This window comes from Nuphar pumila, chromosome 11 (genome assembly GCF_984573655.1).
Source record: "Nuphar pumila chromosome 11, dmNupPumi1.hap1.1, whole genome shotgun sequence".
NCBI classification, from domain to species: Eukaryota; Viridiplantae; Streptophyta; class Magnoliopsida; order Nymphaeales; family Nymphaeaceae; genus Nuphar; species Nuphar pumila.
In genome coordinates this window covers 21,257,247-21,278,163 of record NC_143259.1, presented here as the reverse complement: position 1 = coordinate 21,278,163, position 20,917 = coordinate 21,257,247, and the positions used below count along the sequence as shown (strand labels likewise).

Here is a 20,917-nt window from a genome sequence, read left to right as displayed (position 1 = left end):
TTCATTTCACATGACCCCAAGTATGAGTTCTTTTTTCAATTACTCAAATAATCGCTCCTCATCCTTTGTTTCAACCACGGATGGAACATCTCCTGAAGTAAAACGAATTGAAAATTTTGAAAAACAAGGGTTTTTTATTCCAAAAATTAGATTTATACCTAAATTAAACTTAAATTTACTTTCGGTTTCTCAAATCGCGGATCATGGGTGTGATATAAAATTTTCATCTAACAAATATTGGATACAGGATCTGGGTTTCAAGGATATCATATCTGATCCATGGCGAGGTATAAAAGGTACATGCATAGCAATAACAGTGGACCGGTAGGGACTGGGGACAATGTTTCCACCCTCACCCGATCTCAAAATTCGGTCCCTCCATCCTCGCACGGATTTTGATTTTTAACTTCCTTTACTGCCTCCATCCCCATTTCATGTCCATCATCCCCAGTCCAAACAGGAGGAGGCAGGGCGGGCCTCATTTTTCCTCGGTCCACTACCATCTTTAAACACGGAGGAGAAGGTTTACTAACCAATAGGAGTGAGCAAAAAAACCATGATCCAACCAACACGGACCGGACCGTACCCAACCGGCTAATTTTGGATTGTAACCGGCGGGTATGGTTCGGTTCTTGGTTCTAATTTTTCAAAACCAGCACGCACCAGTTCGGTTTCCGGTTTTGGGTGAGAACCACCCAACCGGCCCAACCGAACCGGTCCTATATATAATATCAACTTATATTTTTTTAAATGAAATCATTTGCCTGAAGGCCCATCTCTTCAGTCCAAAAGAAAAGCAGCCCAAACCAAAATGAAAAAGCCCTACCCTCAACTCCTCAACCTTCGTTGCAGCCTCCTTCTCTCAGTCCTCCTCTAGCCTTGAGTCTCAGCTAATTCTTCCCGGACTTCGTTTATATGTCATAGTTTATATGTCAAACAGGCTCAAGGCCTTTGTGTACCTATGGCTTGATCTTTGTGAAGTTTTAAGATATTATGTTATGATTTTAAGACGTTCCATTTCAAGATATTTCGGGATGTTATGGTTATAGTCTTATTTACAAAAAAGGTAAAACATAACTTCTTTGCAGAAAATTGAGTAAGCATTAAGATTGTAACCGAGATCCAATTGAAACCAAACTGGACCGGTGGTTCGATTATTGGTTGGATCCATGAAACAAGCGGGTGGTTCACGGTTCACAACTTGTGATATTGTCTCTTTTATTCATTGTTGTAAGTGCTTATAAGCACTCTTTATATTTCCGCAATATCTTATTACATGGTATGAGAGCCACTCGGTTCTTGAAAGAAAAGTGTGGTACCTATATTTCATATTTTGTGTATCTCTTCTCTTCTCACTTCTTGGAAAAATCATGGAGGCAAAGATCGACCTATCCTTCAAGCTCAATGGAAAGAATTACATGATGTGGGCATCGGCATTGGAAAACCTCAAAGGAAAGAAACTTTGGGGTTTTGTCATGGGTACCGTTCCGGAACATAAACTTATGCTCACAAAGAACGAAGGATGTCAAGAAAAAGCTCTTGAAGGAGATACTCGCCTCAAGGCCATTGAAAATCATCAAAAAGAAGTGGAAGATTGGGAAAGCAATCACGCAAAAATCCTTGCGTGGTTTATGAACAATGTTGAACTCAAGGTATGTGTTAATATAGCTAAATGTCACTGGGCCAATGAGACTTGGTTCTTTATGAAAGGTATGTATACCCAAAAGGATCTTGCAAGAGAGTATTTTTTGCAAGAAAAGATTAGAACCACCAAACAAGGTGATTCTAGCATTCAAGGCTATTATAGTGCCTTAAACCCACTATGGGATGAATTGGCTCTTTTAGAGCCAAAATAGGTTGCTATGGAAGATGTTGAATTGAGACAAAAACAAATGGAACAAGAACGATTGTTTCAATTTCTTTGTGGGCTACGTCTCGATTTTGAGCAAGTGAGATCCTTTGTAACGCCCCAAAAATCCAGGACTTATAACTTTTAGAATAGTTTAGAAAGCCTGGAAATCATACAATTATCAGAATTTAAATAGTACTTCAGCGGAAAATGATATTTTTAAAACAACAAGTCAATGGACCTTGAGCGCATTACAGCGTAAACTTTCCTTTGCCGAATTCCGCACAACTATTGAAATCAAATGGTTTTAAAATGCAATTTCAATGATTGAGAATTTGTTTGTTGAAACCAAGATAAAGTTTACTAAAACAGTTTCAGTAACTCAAGGTTTAATAAAAAGAGAAATTTTTGAAATACACTGTATACCAAATTTACCATCATGTCCTCAGGAGCGAAACGTCAGGGAAAGAGCTCAATTTTGATCTCATCACGCCATCATGCCATCGCAGATTGTATTACCTACCCATCACCTGCCCATAAAATGGGTCAGTTTCACTAAAAACTGTTAGGTGCACGGACAAGACAATATAGAACATAATTGAGCAGAATAATTTAATATATCAAGTAGACAGGCAATTAAATAGCAATTTGCTTTCAACAGTGTCATGGAGCAAACTATCATGAGCACGATGCTAGAATTTTTACAAGCATTTTACTGGCACAAGTAGGCTAACTATTACAAGCAAAGAACTGCATAAGAAATTTAACTAGCAAAATACAATGCTACATCAACCACACACACAATTCCATAAGTATTGAACATGTTACACACTATAACTTTCATATGGGCATAACTCAACAAATTGTGTGATCATATTTAAATTATGTTTTGATATTAACTGGCCAAGTGGGTATGCACAAGGCACGACTCTAGAAACAGCCTAAACTGATCCAGGGGTTTATTATACTGTGTATTTTATGAAAACCCGGATAGCTGACTGAGTCCGCACCTAACTTCGCAATCCTGCGAGGCTTAAAACTTAACTTTGCAAAAGTTGTGCAATTTGAAGAGCATTGGGTTCACAGAAGGAAACTCGCTTTTAAAGAACTGCAATGCACAAGCACAACTTCTAGTGTTTTGAAAACAAGTGAAATCAGGATAGGCACAAGACTACATTTATGTAAGTACATATTTACCATAAGTGTGAACATATGCAGGTTATAACATGACGACAAACAACTCTCGACTTGTGATGTCGCACCTCGAGCGAAAAGCACATAAGTAACACACGAGGTACCAAAACCATACATTGGTCACTTAGATAGACAAACACATAAAGTCATAAGTAATACATGAGACACGAAGTCGTACCTCACTCAAAGGAAACATGCAGGCAAAAATGTATGCAAGCAAACAAGGACATAGGTATTGCAGGAAGTACGAAATCACGCCTCAAACTCATAAACAACTACGCAAAATAATAATCGAAGAATGAAATTGTACATTGACCCATAGGAACGTATAGGTAAGTACATATGCAAGCAATTAAGGGCATAAGTATTGCAAAAAGTACAAAACCACACCTCAACCACATATGCAAATACGCAAATTAATACTCGAAGAGTAAAATCATCCCTTGACTCATAAATATGCAGACAAGAAAATATGCAACGCAAAAGCAATATAAATCTAAGTACCTCTAGCATGGACATCTTAATTATTTCAACTTAATTAGGTTCATCTATTGCCCCTTGTGCGACTTTACCCAACCTCGAAATGTTGTGAGGTTGCGTCGCTGCGAGCGTTTGAGAGTATAGGCAATGCGGGGGCTCGGGTCGCGGGGTACGAGTGGAATATGTCACGAAATCTGCAAGAAACCCAATGTTAGTATGAAAGTGACCAAAGGGGCAATGAGCAGGAGGCCAAGCTCGACCCTCAGGCCAAGCATGTCCTTGATCTTCAAGGAGGCTACGAGGAGTGGTGGGCTCGACTGTCAGGCCGAGCCCGACTCTGGGTTGTAGGGTACCCAAATCAGGGAGGGAGACAGAGAGGGGCAGGGCATCACCCCTGCCGACCAAGCCCAAAGGCGACAGGGGCCTTGCCCCTGTCTGTCGATGAAAGACACAAAGGGCAGGGGCTAAGCCCCTGCCGAGAAGGTAAAGGTGGCAGGGGCTTGGCCCCTGCCGGTCTGTCGAAAAGAGGCGACAGGGCCATCGCCCTGTCAGAGGAAACGAAGGTAGCAGGGGCTTGGCCCCTGTCGAGCTATCGAAAGAAGGGCCCAGGCGACAGGGGTTCGGCCCCTACCAGCCTGTCGGAGGGGGAGTGAAAAAGAAATCGGCAAGACCAAGGGAAAGCATGGCGTTGGGGTCGCAGTCGCCCGCAGGGAGCCGATGGCATCGGGGGTTGCGAGGTTGGGACGCCGGCGAAAGGGCTTCCGGCGAGCTGTGCAGGACCGAGGGTGAGAACCCAAAGAGAAGGAGCAAAATGAGGGAACGAGAGAGAGAGAGAGATCGGGTTACTTGAGGGGGATGGCACGGTCGCCGGCAACGGCTTGCCGGAGGGGAGCTCGCAAGGAGAGAAGAGAGACGGCACGGGGGAAGCCACCAGCATCGGCTACGGCAGGTTGACGAGAGAAGAGGGAGCGAGGGGAGGTGTCGGTCGGGGTTGCCGAAAATCGCAACGAGAGAGAGGCGAGGGTTGGTTGCGGCGATCTCTGACAGGAACCCGCCACCTGGGAGAGGATCGATGACGATGGTGGCAGCGGCGGCAGTGATCGGATCAGAGGGGAGGAGGCGTCCACAGTGTTGTCGTGTGCAGGGCACGAGGAGACTCGAGAGGGAGGGGAGGAGGAGGAGCAGAGAAGGGAGTCGCATCCCCCCTCCCCTCCTGCGATACTCTTAAAGGGCTCGGGGGGGCGACAATCGGGGAAACCCTCAAGGGTTTCCCTTATCTTGTCAAAGGGGTGGAGCGGCATGGGCAAGGCGCGGCGCACAGGGGAGGGTTTTGTTTTAAAACCCTCACCCTGCGTCGGGTTTTAAAACCGTACCGAGGGCAGGCCTGGGTCGAATCCCGACCCGTCTCGGGTCGGATAAATTTTTTTTTTAACGTGTTTTTTACATCGTACCCCCTCTTAAAAGAATTTTGTCCGCGAAATATCATTAAAAGATTATCTGCAATAATCTGGTTCTTAGTTAATCGCTGTTAATGAGGATGCACCATATGTGTGAGTGATACGAAACACGTATGCTTTTAAAGTAATCAAGACGACTCATAATGAGTTTCTAAAAAAGGTTTCAGTTGAAACAACAAAATGTGTGATTTTCTTACAAAGCTTTTGTTTCGTGAATGGGTCTCTGTACTTTATCATAATCAGGTTGTTGTTCGTTGCCCTTGCTATTTCTAACATACTCTTTGTCCGGAATAGCCTATACTTATCCCCATATCTCAAGGCCTTGCGCGGCCAGTTGTCCTATCTTCGCTTAAGTTTTCATTCTTAGAATGGCCCTAACTTTCATAAAAGACAAAAACATATCCTCGTATCAAGACCTAGAATCAGTAAGGATCTTATTCTCTAATCTAAAACCCGTATATAATCATGCTATAACAGAAAGCCAAACTTAAAGATTCATAACTGGCTATAACAATTGGTCTCAGAAGAGCATCATAACACATCATAATTCTCTATGAACTCAAAATCTACAAGTTCTACGCTGGATCACCTGATCTGAGAAATGTACAACCTCACAAGGAATTACCGCCCTAGATGGTTTACCTGGTCTTGGACATTATACTTCCTCACAGGAATTCACTGTCTTTGCGGCTACCCGATCTTGGACAGTGTACTTCCTCACAGAGATTCACCAATCTAGTCGGATTACTTGATCTTGATCATACATACCCTCACAGAGAATCCTTTGCGGACAAGGCCCTCAACAGGTACCAAAATCATTGATGCATGCATCAAAACAAACGACCGATCTCAGGGTCGATAGCCACCAATAATGGGCACAAGTATATATATCATCAATGAGCATCACATCACTTCATATGGTATTCAAATCATAAAATCACACATTTCACCAATAAGGTTTCATGAACCATAGTTCACTATTGAACTTAAACATATATCACATACTTTCAAATTTTGAGGTCACATGCATTTCAATCATACCATACAAAAGCATATTATCATATGCATTATATCATTGCCACCAGGAGCATTGCATTATCCAAATCTAACCTCAAAGCATAAGTTCTATACAATGTGGTCATATATATATCAAGAATCAACTTAACCTGTAATGCCCCAAATTTCAAACTTGCGAACCGTTTCAGAAAAAAAACAGGCAAGAGACTAGAAATATCTCTTTCCTTCAGAGTTTGTTTATGAAATCAGCGGAAGATTTTTCTTTTGTTAAATCAGAAGGCAAGCTGACAACTTAAGGCACATTAGCTAAAGAACCAAAACTCACAAAATTGGGATATCCTAAGGAAAATCCGATACAAACTCATAGCGTCCAGTATGCGAGCTGAGACCAGGAAGAAGAAGTCTTGAAGCCATCTTGCAATCGCGCCATCGCCCGTAGTGTACCTAATCATCACCTGTACCCATAGAATGGGTTAGTTTCGCGAAAAACTAGTAGGTGCACAAGAGAGACTACAAGAAACTGAATCAAGTACATTTAATTTAGTAGGTTATGCAGTTTAAAGATTGATTGTAGGCTGTGAACCACCACGCAACTAGCTTGTTCTCGTTCCTAGAACGAGGTCTCTACATCTAATCATCATCAGGACATCGTTTGTCGCTCACTACTTCTAACAAACGCTTTGTCCTGAACAACCTTAATCTATTTCATCTCTCAAAACCTTACGCGGCCAACTGCCACCTGTTATGACTCACTAAGGCGTCATACTTCTCAGAAAAGTCCACCCTTCCGTCGAAGGTCCAAAACATGATCACTAACTCAAATCGCTAACGATTTGATTCTCACATCTGAGTCTTGCATGTAATCATGCTAAAACAGAAAGCCGAAGTTATAAATTTGTAACTGGTTATCTCAAACAATCTCAGAAGAGCATCACAACTCGCCATAACTTTTTATGGTAAGCAAAAACACAAGATCCACGTCGGATCGCTCGGTCTAGGAAATATACGACCTGACAAGAAATTACCGCCCTAGAGGGTATATTTGGTCTTCGACCATACACTTCCTCATAGGAGTTCACCGACTTCACGGCTAACCATTCGTGGACAGTGTACATCCTCACAGAGATTTTACTGCTCTAGCCGGATTACCCGATCTGAGAAATGTATAACCACACAGCGAAACCTTTGGGAAGTCGGTCCCCAACAAATGTCATATCCAATGAAAATCATTGTGATACACGCATCAACACAAATGACCGCTCTCAGGGTCGATAGCCACTAATACAAACAACAAGATCAACGTCGGATCACCTGGTCTGGGAAATGTATAACCTCACAAGAAATTCCGCCCTAGATGGTATATCTGGTCTTGGACCATACACTTCCTCACAGGAGTTCACCGCCTTTGCGGCTACCCGTTCGTGAACAATGTACATCCTCACAGAGAATCTACCACTCTAGCTGGGTACCTGGTCTTGATCATACACGCCCTCGCAGATAATCCTTTGGAGATCAGGTCCTCGACAGACACCCTACTCGGTGATACATGCATCAATACAGTCGACTGCTCCAAACAATTGACCGCTCTTGGGTCAGTAGCCACAATATAGTCACAAGCATGAATATCAGCAATATGCATCGTATCACTCAACACAAAAGCATATAATCCTACGCATCATATTATTGCCACAAGGAATGTTGCAATTCTCAAATAGGACCTCAAAGCATGTGTAAACGACATACGAAAACGTGCAGATATGGCAACCCAGTTGATTCTATAGGCGAAGACTAATTAACTTTATCTGACAGCCAAACAAAACAACTGAATAAGACAAGCACTCGTAACAATGCTCATAAAACATACAATTACCATAATATGGCTTAATCGATCAGCAAGTAATTAAATTAATCGTAAGGCATAAACCATTGCATCGCAAGCCATTCATAAGCTATACACGATAAGCGATCTTACGGCAGCAGTTATATCACAATATGTAAGCAGCTTATAAGACAAGCGGCAACATCAATCCTAGTTGCCATCAGTTCATAGATTACGAGTTGTATGCAATCACATCAATCATAAGAGATGCAAGTCAATAAGTGCTACGCTACAATAAGCACCAAACAGTTCGACCAAGGGGTAAAGCAAGTCACATGCTAACATGTAGCAACTGGCATAATGCTATTATTATAAGCATTTAACTAGTATGAGAAGCTTCTTATTACTCCGCAAAGAACTGCGTAAGCAATTTAACCAACTAGAGTAATGCCTTGACAGGCGTGCACAGCTCAACGAGTAGCATACTGAACTACCGAGCAAGCAAGCGATCAACCAGTGTGAACAAACTTTATGTTTCGATATTACTGGCTTGTGGGTACACGATGACAAAACGTAGAAACAACTGAGACTAGTTCGGGCATCTGTTATTCTATGTATTTTCAATAACCCGAATAGCTAGTTGAGTCCGCTCCTAAAGGGTCGGCTTTAGCCGAGAGAGGATTCCCCAAAGGAGACAGTGCCACGGATGCATCCAACTTCTGCAGAAGTATTGAGCTAACTAATGTAGCCCCTTTCCCCTTAACTCCAATGACTAGGGAGGACGGATCATTGCCCGTGGGGTGGTTGTTAACAACCTGTCCATTGGAGTTTTATACCGCTCTGTCATCTCCCTTGACAGAACAACCAGAAGCGAATGGGCGCGTTAGGGGTTGCTTAACTAACGACCCATCCTATGTTGTAGTCTTTAAACCACTCGAGCATCTTGCCTGTGAAGTTGAATGTGAGGCCATTTATGTGATTACAGCATTTTGCATTTATCACTGTTCGAGGTCGCACGACCGTCTCATCCGATCATCGCAGTACTAGACGTGTCATGCACGACTACAAGTACTCTAGGATGAAGAGGGTATAGCTCCTCAATAGAAGCCTCAACAGGAGTGTTTCACAAAGATGTAAAGTTTATCAACTTTACTTTATCTTTTAAAACAGCAGTAACATGTGCCAACATTATGCATGTGATTATCTGGAATCTCATCCGCTATCGGGGTATCTACATGTCTCGCATGACTCGATACCGGCCTCGATAGACGGGATACGGGTTTCTCAACAGAACCCCGCTAAGAAGTTCGCTTGAACCCCCAATTCGGGATCACCCGAGATATGCCGAAAAGGCGAACAGAAACAGTCAATCACATCCTTTTAAATGCTTCGATTTGGGGCAGTCTTTGATGCTTTTGCGCAGCTCCCTAAAATCTCAAGTCGACTCTGCAGGACTGCACGCGAAGAGTCAGGATCCTTGCGAGGTATCCCTCTCCTTAGACGAAGGTGTATCGCCAGCTCCCGACTAAACTCTTGTCGCAAGAGGGAGTGATAGATGTCTCTTGCATCCTCCACGAGGATGCCTCAAACGCGTATGCAATGAGCGAGAACCTGAGCGTCATCTACAATAGCAAGGCAGTAACAACACATATGCAAAAGCAAGAGTCTGGCGCAAAGTGCGATGGCAAGGTAAAGGCGATAAACAAAAGTGCAACGCAAACCCTCGGCACAACGCGCAATGGCAAGTAAAGACTGTAAACAGGAGTGCAACGCAAAACCTTTGCGCGATGCACGACGGCAAAGTAAAAGAACTATAAGCAGGAGTGCAATACAAAACCTTTGTGCGATGCGCAACGGCAAAGTAAAGACCGTAAGCAGGAGTGCAACGCAAAACCTTTGCACGATGCGCAACGGCAAAACCTTTGTCATCATTGCTATGAGCCGGGTCACATCAAACCTGCTTTCCCAAAGCCTAATGGAACTTTCAAGCCTAAGGTGGCCTCTCTTGAAGAAACTATCATCAAAGAAGATGAAGGCAAGAATGGTGACCTCAAAGAAAGTTTTGGACAAATATCTATGGCTCTTCAACAAATTCTTAAAGCTTCTTCCTCCACATAGGGTGCGGCTATTATTTCTACATCATCACCTGGTATGTATTCTTGGATCCTTGACTCCGGAGCCTCTTTTCATATGACCTCCCATGAAAATGCACTTGTTGATGTTTGCACCAATTCAAAGGGTTCTTGTGTCTCTACGGCCGATGGAACATTTTTAAAAATTGCAAGTATTGGCTCTTTTAAAGACTCAAAATTTTTGTATTCCAAAAGTAAGAGTTGTTCCCAAACTAAATTTAAGTCTCTTTTCGGTATCCCAAATTACCGACCATGGATGTGAAATATCTTTCTCATCTAATGGTTGCTTTGTGCAGGATCTCCGGTCCGAGAAGCGGATTGGGCAAGGCTATAGGAAGGGAGATCTCTACTATATGGATCATCTAGACCTTCCCACAAATTATTTTTGTTCTTATGTCCAAGAAAAAAATATGGAAACTTGAAATAAAAGACTTGGCCATCCAAGTTATTCCAAAATGTACCTTTTTAACTTTTGAAACAAATTTTATAAGGAAAAAGAAATTAATTGCAAAGAATGTATTTTTGGAAAAATGAAGTCTATTCTGTTTCCAACTAGAACTTTTCTTTCTTCAAGACCATTTGAATTGGTGCATTCGGATGTCTAGGGGCCTTCTCCGGTAATGTCTAAAGGGGGTTATTCTTATTATGTTACTTTTATTGATGACTTTACTCTGTATGTTTGGATTTATTTTCTTAGTCATAAGTCGGAAGTATTTACTTTCTTTAAGATTTTCATACAAAAATTCCAAAATCAATTCCAAAGTAACATATCTACTTTGAGAACCGATTCCGGTGGTGAATATTTATCTCATGAATTTCAAAAGTATTTAACTCAAAATGGAATTTGTCATCAAAAATCATGTCCTAGAACCCCTCAACAAAATGGCCTAGCGGAAAGGAAACATAGGCACATTGTAGAAACCGCTAGAACATTACTTGTCTCTAGAAATATTGCAAAGAAGTTTTGGGTCGAAGCTGTTTTAACCGCAACTTATCTAATCAATAAAATGCCCTCTTCTAAGTTAAAAAATGCTTCTCCCCATGAAAAACTCTTTAAATTTTTACTCGATTTCAATCGTCTTCGTATTTTTTGTTGTAAATGCTTTGTTCTATTGCATAAGAGAGATAAGTTGTCTCCAAAAGCAATTGAATGTTTTTTTCTAGGATATGGTGAAAATCAAAAAGGGTATAGATGTTATGATTTTGAAAATGATAAACTTTATGTTTCAAAAGATGTAACATTTCTAGAAGATCATAATGGTTTTGATAAAATAGAAGAAACAAATGAAATTTTTTACGTATTTTTATATGATCTTATTGATGACATACAAAATGATTCTCTTGAAAGCATAGAAGATACATGTGAGGTGTCCAACCTTGATATAATACCCTCAAATGATAATGATGCAAATATGAATGTATACTCAAGAAGAAATCAAGAAAAACCTATTAGTGCCCTCGAAAAATACTCCCAAATTTCTGAGTCTACAGAGGAACCACAAATTAGACATTCTTTTAGAATATCAATACCACCAAATAGGTTTGTATCCTATGATTCTTTGACACCCAACTATCAAGAATGTTTAATAACCCTACATTCTTATTTTGAACCTGCTCACTATAATCAAGCTAAATCTATACCACATTGGGTTGAAGCAATGCAAACTAAATGCACTAAAAAGGGCTAATACTTGGGAAATAGTTAATCTACCCCCACACAAAAAACTTATTGGGTGTCGCTGGGTTTTCAAAGTCAAAACTAAAAGCGATGGATGTTTAGAACGATATAAAGGTAGGTTAGTCGCTAAGGGATACTCACAAGAATATGGAATTGATTATTAAGAAACATTCGCTCCTGTAGCTCGAATGACCAGTGTCAGGACTTTAATAGTTGTCGCATCAACCAAAAAATGGCCTATTTAACAACTTGATGTAAAAAATGTTTTTTTTAAATGGAAGTTTAAATAAAGAAGTTTACACGGATCCACCATCTGGAATTAGTATTGAGCAAGGTCAAACTCTTCGGCTTTTAAAAGCGTTGTATGGCCTTAAACAAGCCCCTAAGGCTTGGTATGATCGTTTCTGAGAATAATCAAAATAGTATTGTTGATGTTAAAAATATGTTAAAAAATAATTTTGATATATCTGATTTAGGTTTTCTTAGATACTTTCTTGGAATTGAAGTTGCATATTCTTTCCGAGGATATATTTTGTCACAAATGAAGCTTGTTGCAGATATATGTTCTAAGTCTGGCATTTCAGATGATAAAAAAGTAGAGACTCCTGAGCTTATTAATGCCAAATTATGGTTGGAGGATGGGGTTCTTCTGGAAGATCTCACACCCTACAGACAACTCATTGGGTCTCTCACCTACTTAACCATCACCAGACCAGATATCACCCATGCGGTTCACTCAGTTAGTCAATTTCAGCATGCTCCTACAACTGTACACATGAGCGTTGTTCTCCGGATCATTCGGAACACCATCAATAAAGGGTTATTTTTATCCTCATCTTCTTCCTTGAATCTTTTTGCTTATACTGATGCAGATTTGGGAGGTAATCCTAATGATCGAGTCTCAACTACTGGTTTTTGTGTCTTTCTATGGGACTCTTTGATTGTCTGGCGATGCAAGAAGCAGCAGAAAGTTTCACTATCATCTACTGAAGCTGAATATCGAGCTATGGAAACCACAACAATGGAACTTGTATGGCTTCGCAGTCTGCTTAAAGACATGGGGGTTGATATTGCAGAAGCTTCAAAGCTATGTTGCGACAACAAGAGTGTCATCTATATTGCAAGCAATCATACCTTCCATTATCGTACCAAACATATCGAAATGGATTGCCACTATGTTTAACAATGTAATGACGGAAAATGGTTTTACTTTATGCTATACTGACACTTTATTGTTTGTTAAGAAATCTGATGCAGGGATTGTTATGTTATTGTTATATGTTGATGATATGTTAATAACAGATGATGATGTCAAAAGAATCAAGAGCATTAAATCTACCCTAACTTCAAGATTTGAAATGTCAGACTTAGGATTTCTGAAATATTTTTTAGGAATTGAGGTTTGCCTATTCTCACAGAGGCTATTCTTTGTCTCAAACTAAACTTGCTTGTGAGATTCTTGAGAGATCAGGAATCACAAATGACAAGGTCTGTGAAACCAGTGTTTTAAAACTCGCCGAGTCAACTCGTTGACTCGGCTCGGCTCGCCCCTCCAACGAGTCAACCCGGCAAGGCAAACTCGGTTTGCCAAAACTCGGGCTTGACTCGGCCTGACTCAGCTTGACTCGGCCTGACTCGGGCGAGTTTTGGGATGTTTTAAATTTGTTTTTTGAGTTTCAAATTACAGTTTCGAAATATATAAGTACATATATTTTAACAAGGGTTACCCCCAGATTTTGTATAAAAAAAATAAAAATCATTTAAAGATAAAAAAAGCATTTAAATCCATAGAATAAAATCGCCATGTTGTTCGAACTACTGTTCACCCTGTGTTATCAACTTATTCTAGCAAAATATTTTAAAGAAATGATTCTCACTATATATGGCGGGTCAACTGTGCCTATGGGAAGTCACATTTAGGTTTCATCATCCATCTGTTATGTGAACAAGCATTGTACATATTCAAATATTAGTAGTCTTTTTATAGTTGTGCCATTAATATATTTCCTGCATAGTTTTATACATGAGAAAATTGCTTATTTAGGTTGATATTGGGCATTCTGTAAACTTTCAATATGCACATATATCCCTGTTTTACATTTATGGATTTGTTAGAGAGGGAATTAAAACTTTTAAAACAAGCTAGCATATATGATTGGCCATTTTAGGAACCTTAGGTAGTAGAAGACTGAACTCATGGTGACCAAATCCTCTAATTCAAGTCATGAATTAGTCAAAGTGCTTGTATAGATATCAAATTCAATTATTCAAGCAAACCTCTATAGCTCTTTGCAGTTGTTTTTATATTCTTACAGACATTTGGAGACTATGTTTACTAAAAAACATGGTTTCAGACAAATTATATATTGTTTTTCTTTTAAAATCAAAAGTTAACAAAACCCGGTCCGAGTCACCGAGTTGACCCGCCGAGTCACGAGTCAATAAAGAACGAGTCGAGTTCCGAGTCACGGGTTTTAAAACCTTGTGTGAAACTCCTGAAATAGTAGGTTCAAAGATGAAGATTGATGATGGGATTTTCCTAAAAGATCTCACACCTTACTGACAACTTGTTGAATCTTTAACGTATCTCAGCATTACGAGGCCTGATATTTCTCATGCAGTACATGTTGCTAGTCAGTTCCAACATGCACCTACCACAGTTCATATGAGCGTCATTCTCCGCATCATCAAATACATAAAAGGTACAGTAAACAATGGGGTATTTCTATCTTCTTCATCTGAATTGAATTTAATTGCTTATACTGACTCTGATTGGGGAAGTGACCCAAATAACTGTCACTCCACCACTGGTTTTTGTATTTTTTTAGGAGAATCTTTAAATTCTTGGAGATGCAAGAAACAACATAAGGTCTCACTTTCATCCACAGAAGCCGAATATAGAGCCATGGCATCTACTACCATGGAGATTGTTTGGATTCGCAACTTGCTAGAAGATATGAATATTCAAGTTCAAGGACCCACAAAACTATGTTGTGATAATAAAAGTGCAATTTACATTGCTAAAAATCACACATTTAATGAGCACACGAAGCACATTGAGATGGACTGTCACTATGTTCGTGAAGAATACTTAAGAAGAACCATAGACCTTCCATATATTACATCAGAATACCAACTATCAAACTCTTCACCAAAGCGTTGTGCTCTGCAAGATTTAACTTCCTTGTTGGCAAACTTTTGGTTATGTCACCCTAAGTTTGAGGGGGGGTGTTAAATAATGTAACATAATTTAATATGTAATCTCATAGTTTTAGTTTACTTTTAAGTTTAGTTAGGATTAGGTTAGTTTATTTAATTAGGTTAGGTTTCTTTTTCTTTTTTAGTTTATTTTTGGACTTATTTGGCTTTATGTTTTTTTTACCAAAGTTAAAAAGCATAAAGTAGAGAGAGTTGTTGAACTCCCAACAACTCTATTTAGAGTCGTTGGGAGCCCAACACTCCCTCATTCCCTCTCTCCCTTGTATTATAAATATGGGGTGTTACCTCCTTGTAACTTACACTTTTGTAAAGCTCCCTTTTGGGACCCAAGATATTGAAGTTGATATTTTTTTTTTACGTTTGTGCATTTGTATCCGTGCACTTGTGAGAGTTCTCCTTTTATGCCTTTGTGCACACTTTGTGTTTCTAGTATTGTGTTTATACACAAAATCTCTTTTTATAGAGATTTTCATAGAAAGTACATGAGAAGTGAATGAGAAGCGTGAAAGGAAACACATGGAAAACATGAAAAGTGTGAGAAAAGCACATGGAAGAAACGTGAGAGAATCGAGATTCCCATCAAGTTTTTAAAGCGATGAGTATCATGCTTCCAAAGCGAGTTTATGGGAAGTGCGCTTCCCACCTATCTATGAAGTTTCTGGTAACCCTAGGAAAAACCTCAAAAGCCACGTGTTATTCCCAGCTTCCATGCCAAAGATCCTAACCCAACCATTTGTTAATTTTTGAGTTCACAATAAATACAAAAACCAAATTAAGCAAAAGCATCTCAAGCAAATTCTCCAGTTCTCCTAAACTAACCCATGTTCATTCCAAGATTTTCTCAATGGCACTCCCACTAGCAGTGGGAATCATGGAAAGTATAAAACTAGGGGCAAAGGTAAACAGAGCTACACACCTTAGGTTGATGAAAATCTTTTAGTTTCCTCACTATGGCCATATGAATCCCTTACAATAAAGATGAATGAAATAACTTTTCCCTTCTTAAAATATAACAATTACATCTTTCTATTTAATTAAAATATCAACTTTTTTTTCTTAAAAGAAAATTAAGAATCATCTCATCCTTGAAGTTGAATTATACGGGTATAGTTGCAAAATTTCAGTTTGTCTTGTATATATTTGTACATAGGTCCTAAGTAAGAACATGTGTGTCATTGTTACTTTCTTTTGATTGTAACCTTAGTAAGAGGGCTTTCATGCATTCTTCATTTCTTACTAAAGAATGAACAGTGCATCCCGATAGAGAGGGGTTCTCACTCTCTCTTATTGGGTTTCTCTCAATCTCTCTTATACCTATCACCTTGATATGGTATTAGAGTCATAAATGAGTAAGAGGTTGGACAAGTCAAGATTTTATCTTGGTTCATGAGTACCATAAACAAGGACACATGCGGACATATTTTGAATCTTCTGCAGAAGTCCATGGGATCTACCACCTAAGATAATGTTTGATAGTCCATTCTCCTAATTCCAATGAATGGGGAGGCCGGATCTTTGCTCGTGGGGTGGTTGTTAACAACCTGTCCATCAGAGTTTTGTACCGCTCTGTCCTCTCCCTTGACAGACAACAAGAAGCGAATGGGTGCGTTAGGTGTTGCTTAACTAACGACACATTCTATGATGTGGTCTTTCAACCACTCGGGCATCTAGCCTGTGAAGGCGATTAGTCACCATTTTATGTGATTACAGCATTGTACATTTAGCACTATTCGAGGTCGCACGACCGTCTCATCCGATCATCGCAGTACTAGCGTGTAGTGCACGACTACAAGTACTCTAGGATGAAAGGGGTATAGCTTCCCAATAAGAGCTTCAACAAAGGTGTTTCACAAAGATGTAATGTTTTTGAAGCTCTGCTTTTGACATTATCTATCTTTTGAAACAACCAACAGCTTGTGCCAACATTCGGCATGCGATTTTCTAAAATCTCACCTGCTATCTTGATAGTTACATGCCTCGCATGACTCGATAGCCCCCTCCACTGCCGTAACAAAGAGCAGGGAGGGGCTCGACCCCCTCCCCTGCCGTAACAGGGGGGAGCAAGGAGGGGCTTGCCCCCCCCCCTGCCGTAAAAGAGAGCAAAGAGGGGCTCGGCCCCCTCCCCTGCCGTAACAAGAAGCAGGGAGGGGCTCCCCCCCTCCTCTACCTACAAGGGTGCAGGGAAGGGATTGGCCCCTCCCTCGCTGAAAGGAGTCGCAGGGAGGGGGGCTTTGCCCCTCCCCTGCGATTTAGGGCAGCAGGGAGGCGACTCGGGCCCGTCCCTGTGCAACGGAGAGGTGAGGGAGAAAGAGACGGAAAGAAAAGGAGAAGAAGAGGGGAGAAGAGGCATACCTGGGGGTCGCCGGTGGCGGTGGTTCGTCGGCGAGCAGAAACGAGGAGGGTGGGAGAGGCGATCGGGGGAGAGAGAGACAAGAGAGCAGAGGAGAAAGGGGGTTTCGAGAACCTCCCCCCCTTTGCCTCGTTGTCTTTAAAAGACACGAGGGGTGGTGCCTCCACTGGGTCCGGTCGGGTCCGGGTTCGGATCCGACCCGAATCCAAGTTATTATTATTTTATTTTTTTTAAGTTTTACAGTTAGAGCTGCCTAACTGCGAGTCTTTCTCCTTCCTTTTAAATATTTATGAGTCTAAGACCCCATACGTTGTGCACTTTATGATTTAGTAAAAGTAAATATTTCTTTTGTGTGTGCTCTCTCTTGTGCCCTTAGTGGATTCGTTGTTGTGCCCTTAGTGGGTTGTGAATCTTGCTGCCTCTTGAGACACATTTCATTACACAGTCTAGTGGTCAAGATCATTAATAGTTCGTATAATATTATCATTAGCACTTTCATTGAGCTGGAGGTTGTACCAAGTGGATGTAGAAAATGTTTTACTGCATGGCCAATTAAGAGAGCAGATGCTTTGTATTATTAAACTCCTTACAGTGTCAAGAATAGCTTACCTTCTTAATCAAGTTTGTCAATTCATGCATTCACCTAGAATGGTTCAAGTGTAAGTGAAATAAATAGTGAGATATATAAAGGCAGATTAAAAATTCATTGATATATTATTAAAAAGGCCTGAGAAGTCTTTTGAAGAGCTTTCCAAAACTTTGAACTCCATATCACTCCTAACATTGAAATACGCAAAAAATCCAAAATCCATAAGATATCATTAAAGGAGTCACAAAGATTGAACCTAGTACGGTCCTTTAAGGCCCTTGTGATTTGCTTTTGAGCTGTGCGCTTGACTCCATCAATTGTCATCTACCATGAATACAAATCAAATTATGAAGATGACATCCTGGATAATATCAGACTCCCATATGATTGAACATTCACCTGTACAGCAGCAGCAGTTTCCAAAGCAATAGTTTGACTGATGTCTGCACTGCTTCTGAAAAAGCTAATAATTTGGTCGATGGAATCTTTCAAGTACTAACACAGAAGATCACATGAATTATTCCATGCACAAAATTACAAAGAAATTTTTTGAACTCATTAGAAATTAACCTACAGTCACATAGCATGGAGAAGCTCTCCCAACAAAACTCCAGTCAACTTGAACATCCACTGGCATGTATGTGAATGCAGCTACTAAAGATTCATCCCTGTCAGCACTCTGTAAGAAAATTAACACAAGAATAAGTTTGCTACGAATCCTATGAGTCCAAAGGAAACCTAAAGAAAGCAAATTCATCCAATACATACCTCAGCAAGGAGTCCATTTGGAGAATTAAGCCTGTAAGAACCCAGCTTCAAGTCAAATATTTTTGTCAATTCATACAATTGTAGAGAGCAATTCAACGCATCACATGATAGCTCAGCGAGACATTTTTTTTTGTCAGCAAGAAGTTTTGAAGCATTGCGCCTCATGTATAGTTCAAATATGGAGTGCAGCATGTTTCCTTTTGCTTCCATCAACTGACCATCCTCATCCTCTTTGTAACCAATAATTTTGTTTAGCTGTTCCCAATCTTCCTCGCTGAGTCTCCAAGCTTCAGACTCATCCTTGGCTGACTGTCCTGCCCTGGAAAGAATGGGAGCAAAAGTTTTATGATCAATCAAAGAATACAATGTGCAATAAAGCTGACAAGTTTTTATTGTGTAGATTTACCATCCTAATGACCACCACGACTTTTTTGCCTTCTGCTTCTTTTGGTTGCCAGATTCCATTGACTGTTCAACTAATTTGTGAGCCATCATTCTAAAAAGAGCATGATGTTAGCATGAATTAAAAAAAAAATGTCCAGTTACATGCATAGCATATTGCATGTGCGCACACACAAAAACATCAAGAGGGGGAGAGAGAGAATCCATAGTGATATCAATGCATGTTACCTTATTGTCAACCCATCTTGAATCAGGGAGATCAAATCATTCAATGTTTAATTTGGCCTATGGGACATGTTCAACATATTCTGCTTACTTTGCCATGTACACTTGATCAAAACCAATAGATCACAAAATCCGAATACGGAAAGTAAGTAAAAATCAAAGATCTAAATTACATTCATGTGATCGTATCTACCAAATTACTCCCAAAAATCCACTTCATTCAATCTTAACAATACCTAAACATCAAGTAGTCACATCACAATGGCTACCTGTAGGACCAGATGACCAGATCCATCCGTACTTACTCAAGGTTAGTGGAACATGAAAAAGTAAAAGTTGTGATTGTGACTGCCAGATGAGATAGCTTTTGCTTTTTTTTTTACCTTGAATCTTGTGAAAGTAGATCACAAGGTTGACCTTGAGATTCACAATCATAACAACTTTATCAAGCTTCTACTTTTTCACCTGTGACCAAAGCAAACATGCCCATAAAGTCCTTTTCTCCCTTTTCTTATTTCTCCCCAAATCAGCCCTGGTATTTACTCTGTTTTTCATCATCTTATCTCCTTTTCTCTTTGGTTCCTAATATATCCTGCTTTTCTCTGTGATCAAGTTACCTAGTCCTTTTAATCTCTTTTCTCCTCAAAAAAAAGGAAAAAGGAAGGGCTTATTGTATTCAGATTAAACCGGGTCTGAATACTCTTGCTGCAGCCATATTTTTTCAGATTAAAAAAAATGCACATCTTTAGTGATGTCATCGCTAACATCAACAGTTCCATAGTTCCAGCCGATCCCCTTTGAATCAGGGCTGGTCCTTTGCCAACTGCTACTTACAAATAAAAAAAAAGGCAGTAGCCAAAAAGCAAAGAGGGGTTTTATTTTGTTGCATGTACATATTCTCTATTTCCTAATACTTTGGTTGTGTTTACTTTTGCTTAATTTCAGTCTTTTTTCTTTCGCAATCATTTATTGTCTTTGTTAAAATTTGGCACTTCTTCATTTTCGTTCTTTTCAGTTCATTATGGCTTTGAATTCCAGGTCACCCACACCATGTAAAGAAACAAGAATCTTTCAATCACACGCAATATGCTCACCAAAGATTCAAAAGAACACGCACAAAGTGTCCACAAAAGGGCACACTCAATACCAAACCCACACAAGGGGTATTTCACAAGAGCGCTAAAATAAATATTATTTTATTCATCACTATGCAATAAGCATTGTTATACAAGAGAGGGGGAACACCCCTATTTATATACAAGCAAGAGGCAAGAAAGAGAGGGACTCAAAAGAGTCGTTGGACTAGCAACGGCTGGAAATAGAGTCTTTGGAGCTAGTCCAATGACTCTTTTGACTAGTCAACAAAGTGTTGACCAGTCCAACTCTAGTTCTAAAAGAACTAGATCTAATTCTAAATGAACTAGATAAAATAAAAATAAAATAAAGAAAATAAAAATTATATATATATATCAATAATATATATATATAATATATGTATATATATACAATTTAACAGTTAAGACCTACATTTCAAATGCTTTGCAACAGATATAAGGCATATGGAGAGAGAGAGAGGACTATCATGAATGAGAAAAGTAGAGATTAAAGCAAAAACATTCCTTTCGATCTATTTCACTTAGAGGTATATATTACACTAGTGTTTTACTGATCAAATATGAGTTTCTCCTTATGTAAAACTAATCTAAGTTATTTTTTTTCCTTATTACTGACATGGAAA

The 20,917-nt window shown here is 39.9% G+C and overlaps 1 protein-coding gene across 3 annotated transcripts in view; it reads right to left on the bottom strand.

Annotated features, from left to right (window-relative positions):
* The window catches only part of LOC149822172 (pleckstrin homology (PH) domain-containing protein), a 348,671-nt gene that overhangs the window by 292,703 nt on the left and 35,051 nt on the right, over positions 1-20,917 (bottom strand). For all 3 annotated transcript variants that reach the window (XM_089980112.1, XM_089980113.1, XM_089980114.1), the window contains exons 11-15: positions 18,959-19,048; positions 18,553-18,871; positions 18,359-18,463; positions 18,184-18,279; positions 18,041-18,108 (exon numbers count right to left, since the gene is read on the bottom strand). In XM_089980112.1, the coding sequence (XP_089836238.1) occupies positions 18,041-18,108; positions 18,184-18,279; positions 18,359-18,463; positions 18,553-18,871; positions 18,959-19,048 (678 nt within the window). The remainder of the gene's footprint in view (positions 1-18,040; positions 18,109-18,183; positions 18,280-18,358; positions 18,464-18,552; positions 18,872-18,958; positions 19,049-20,917) is intronic.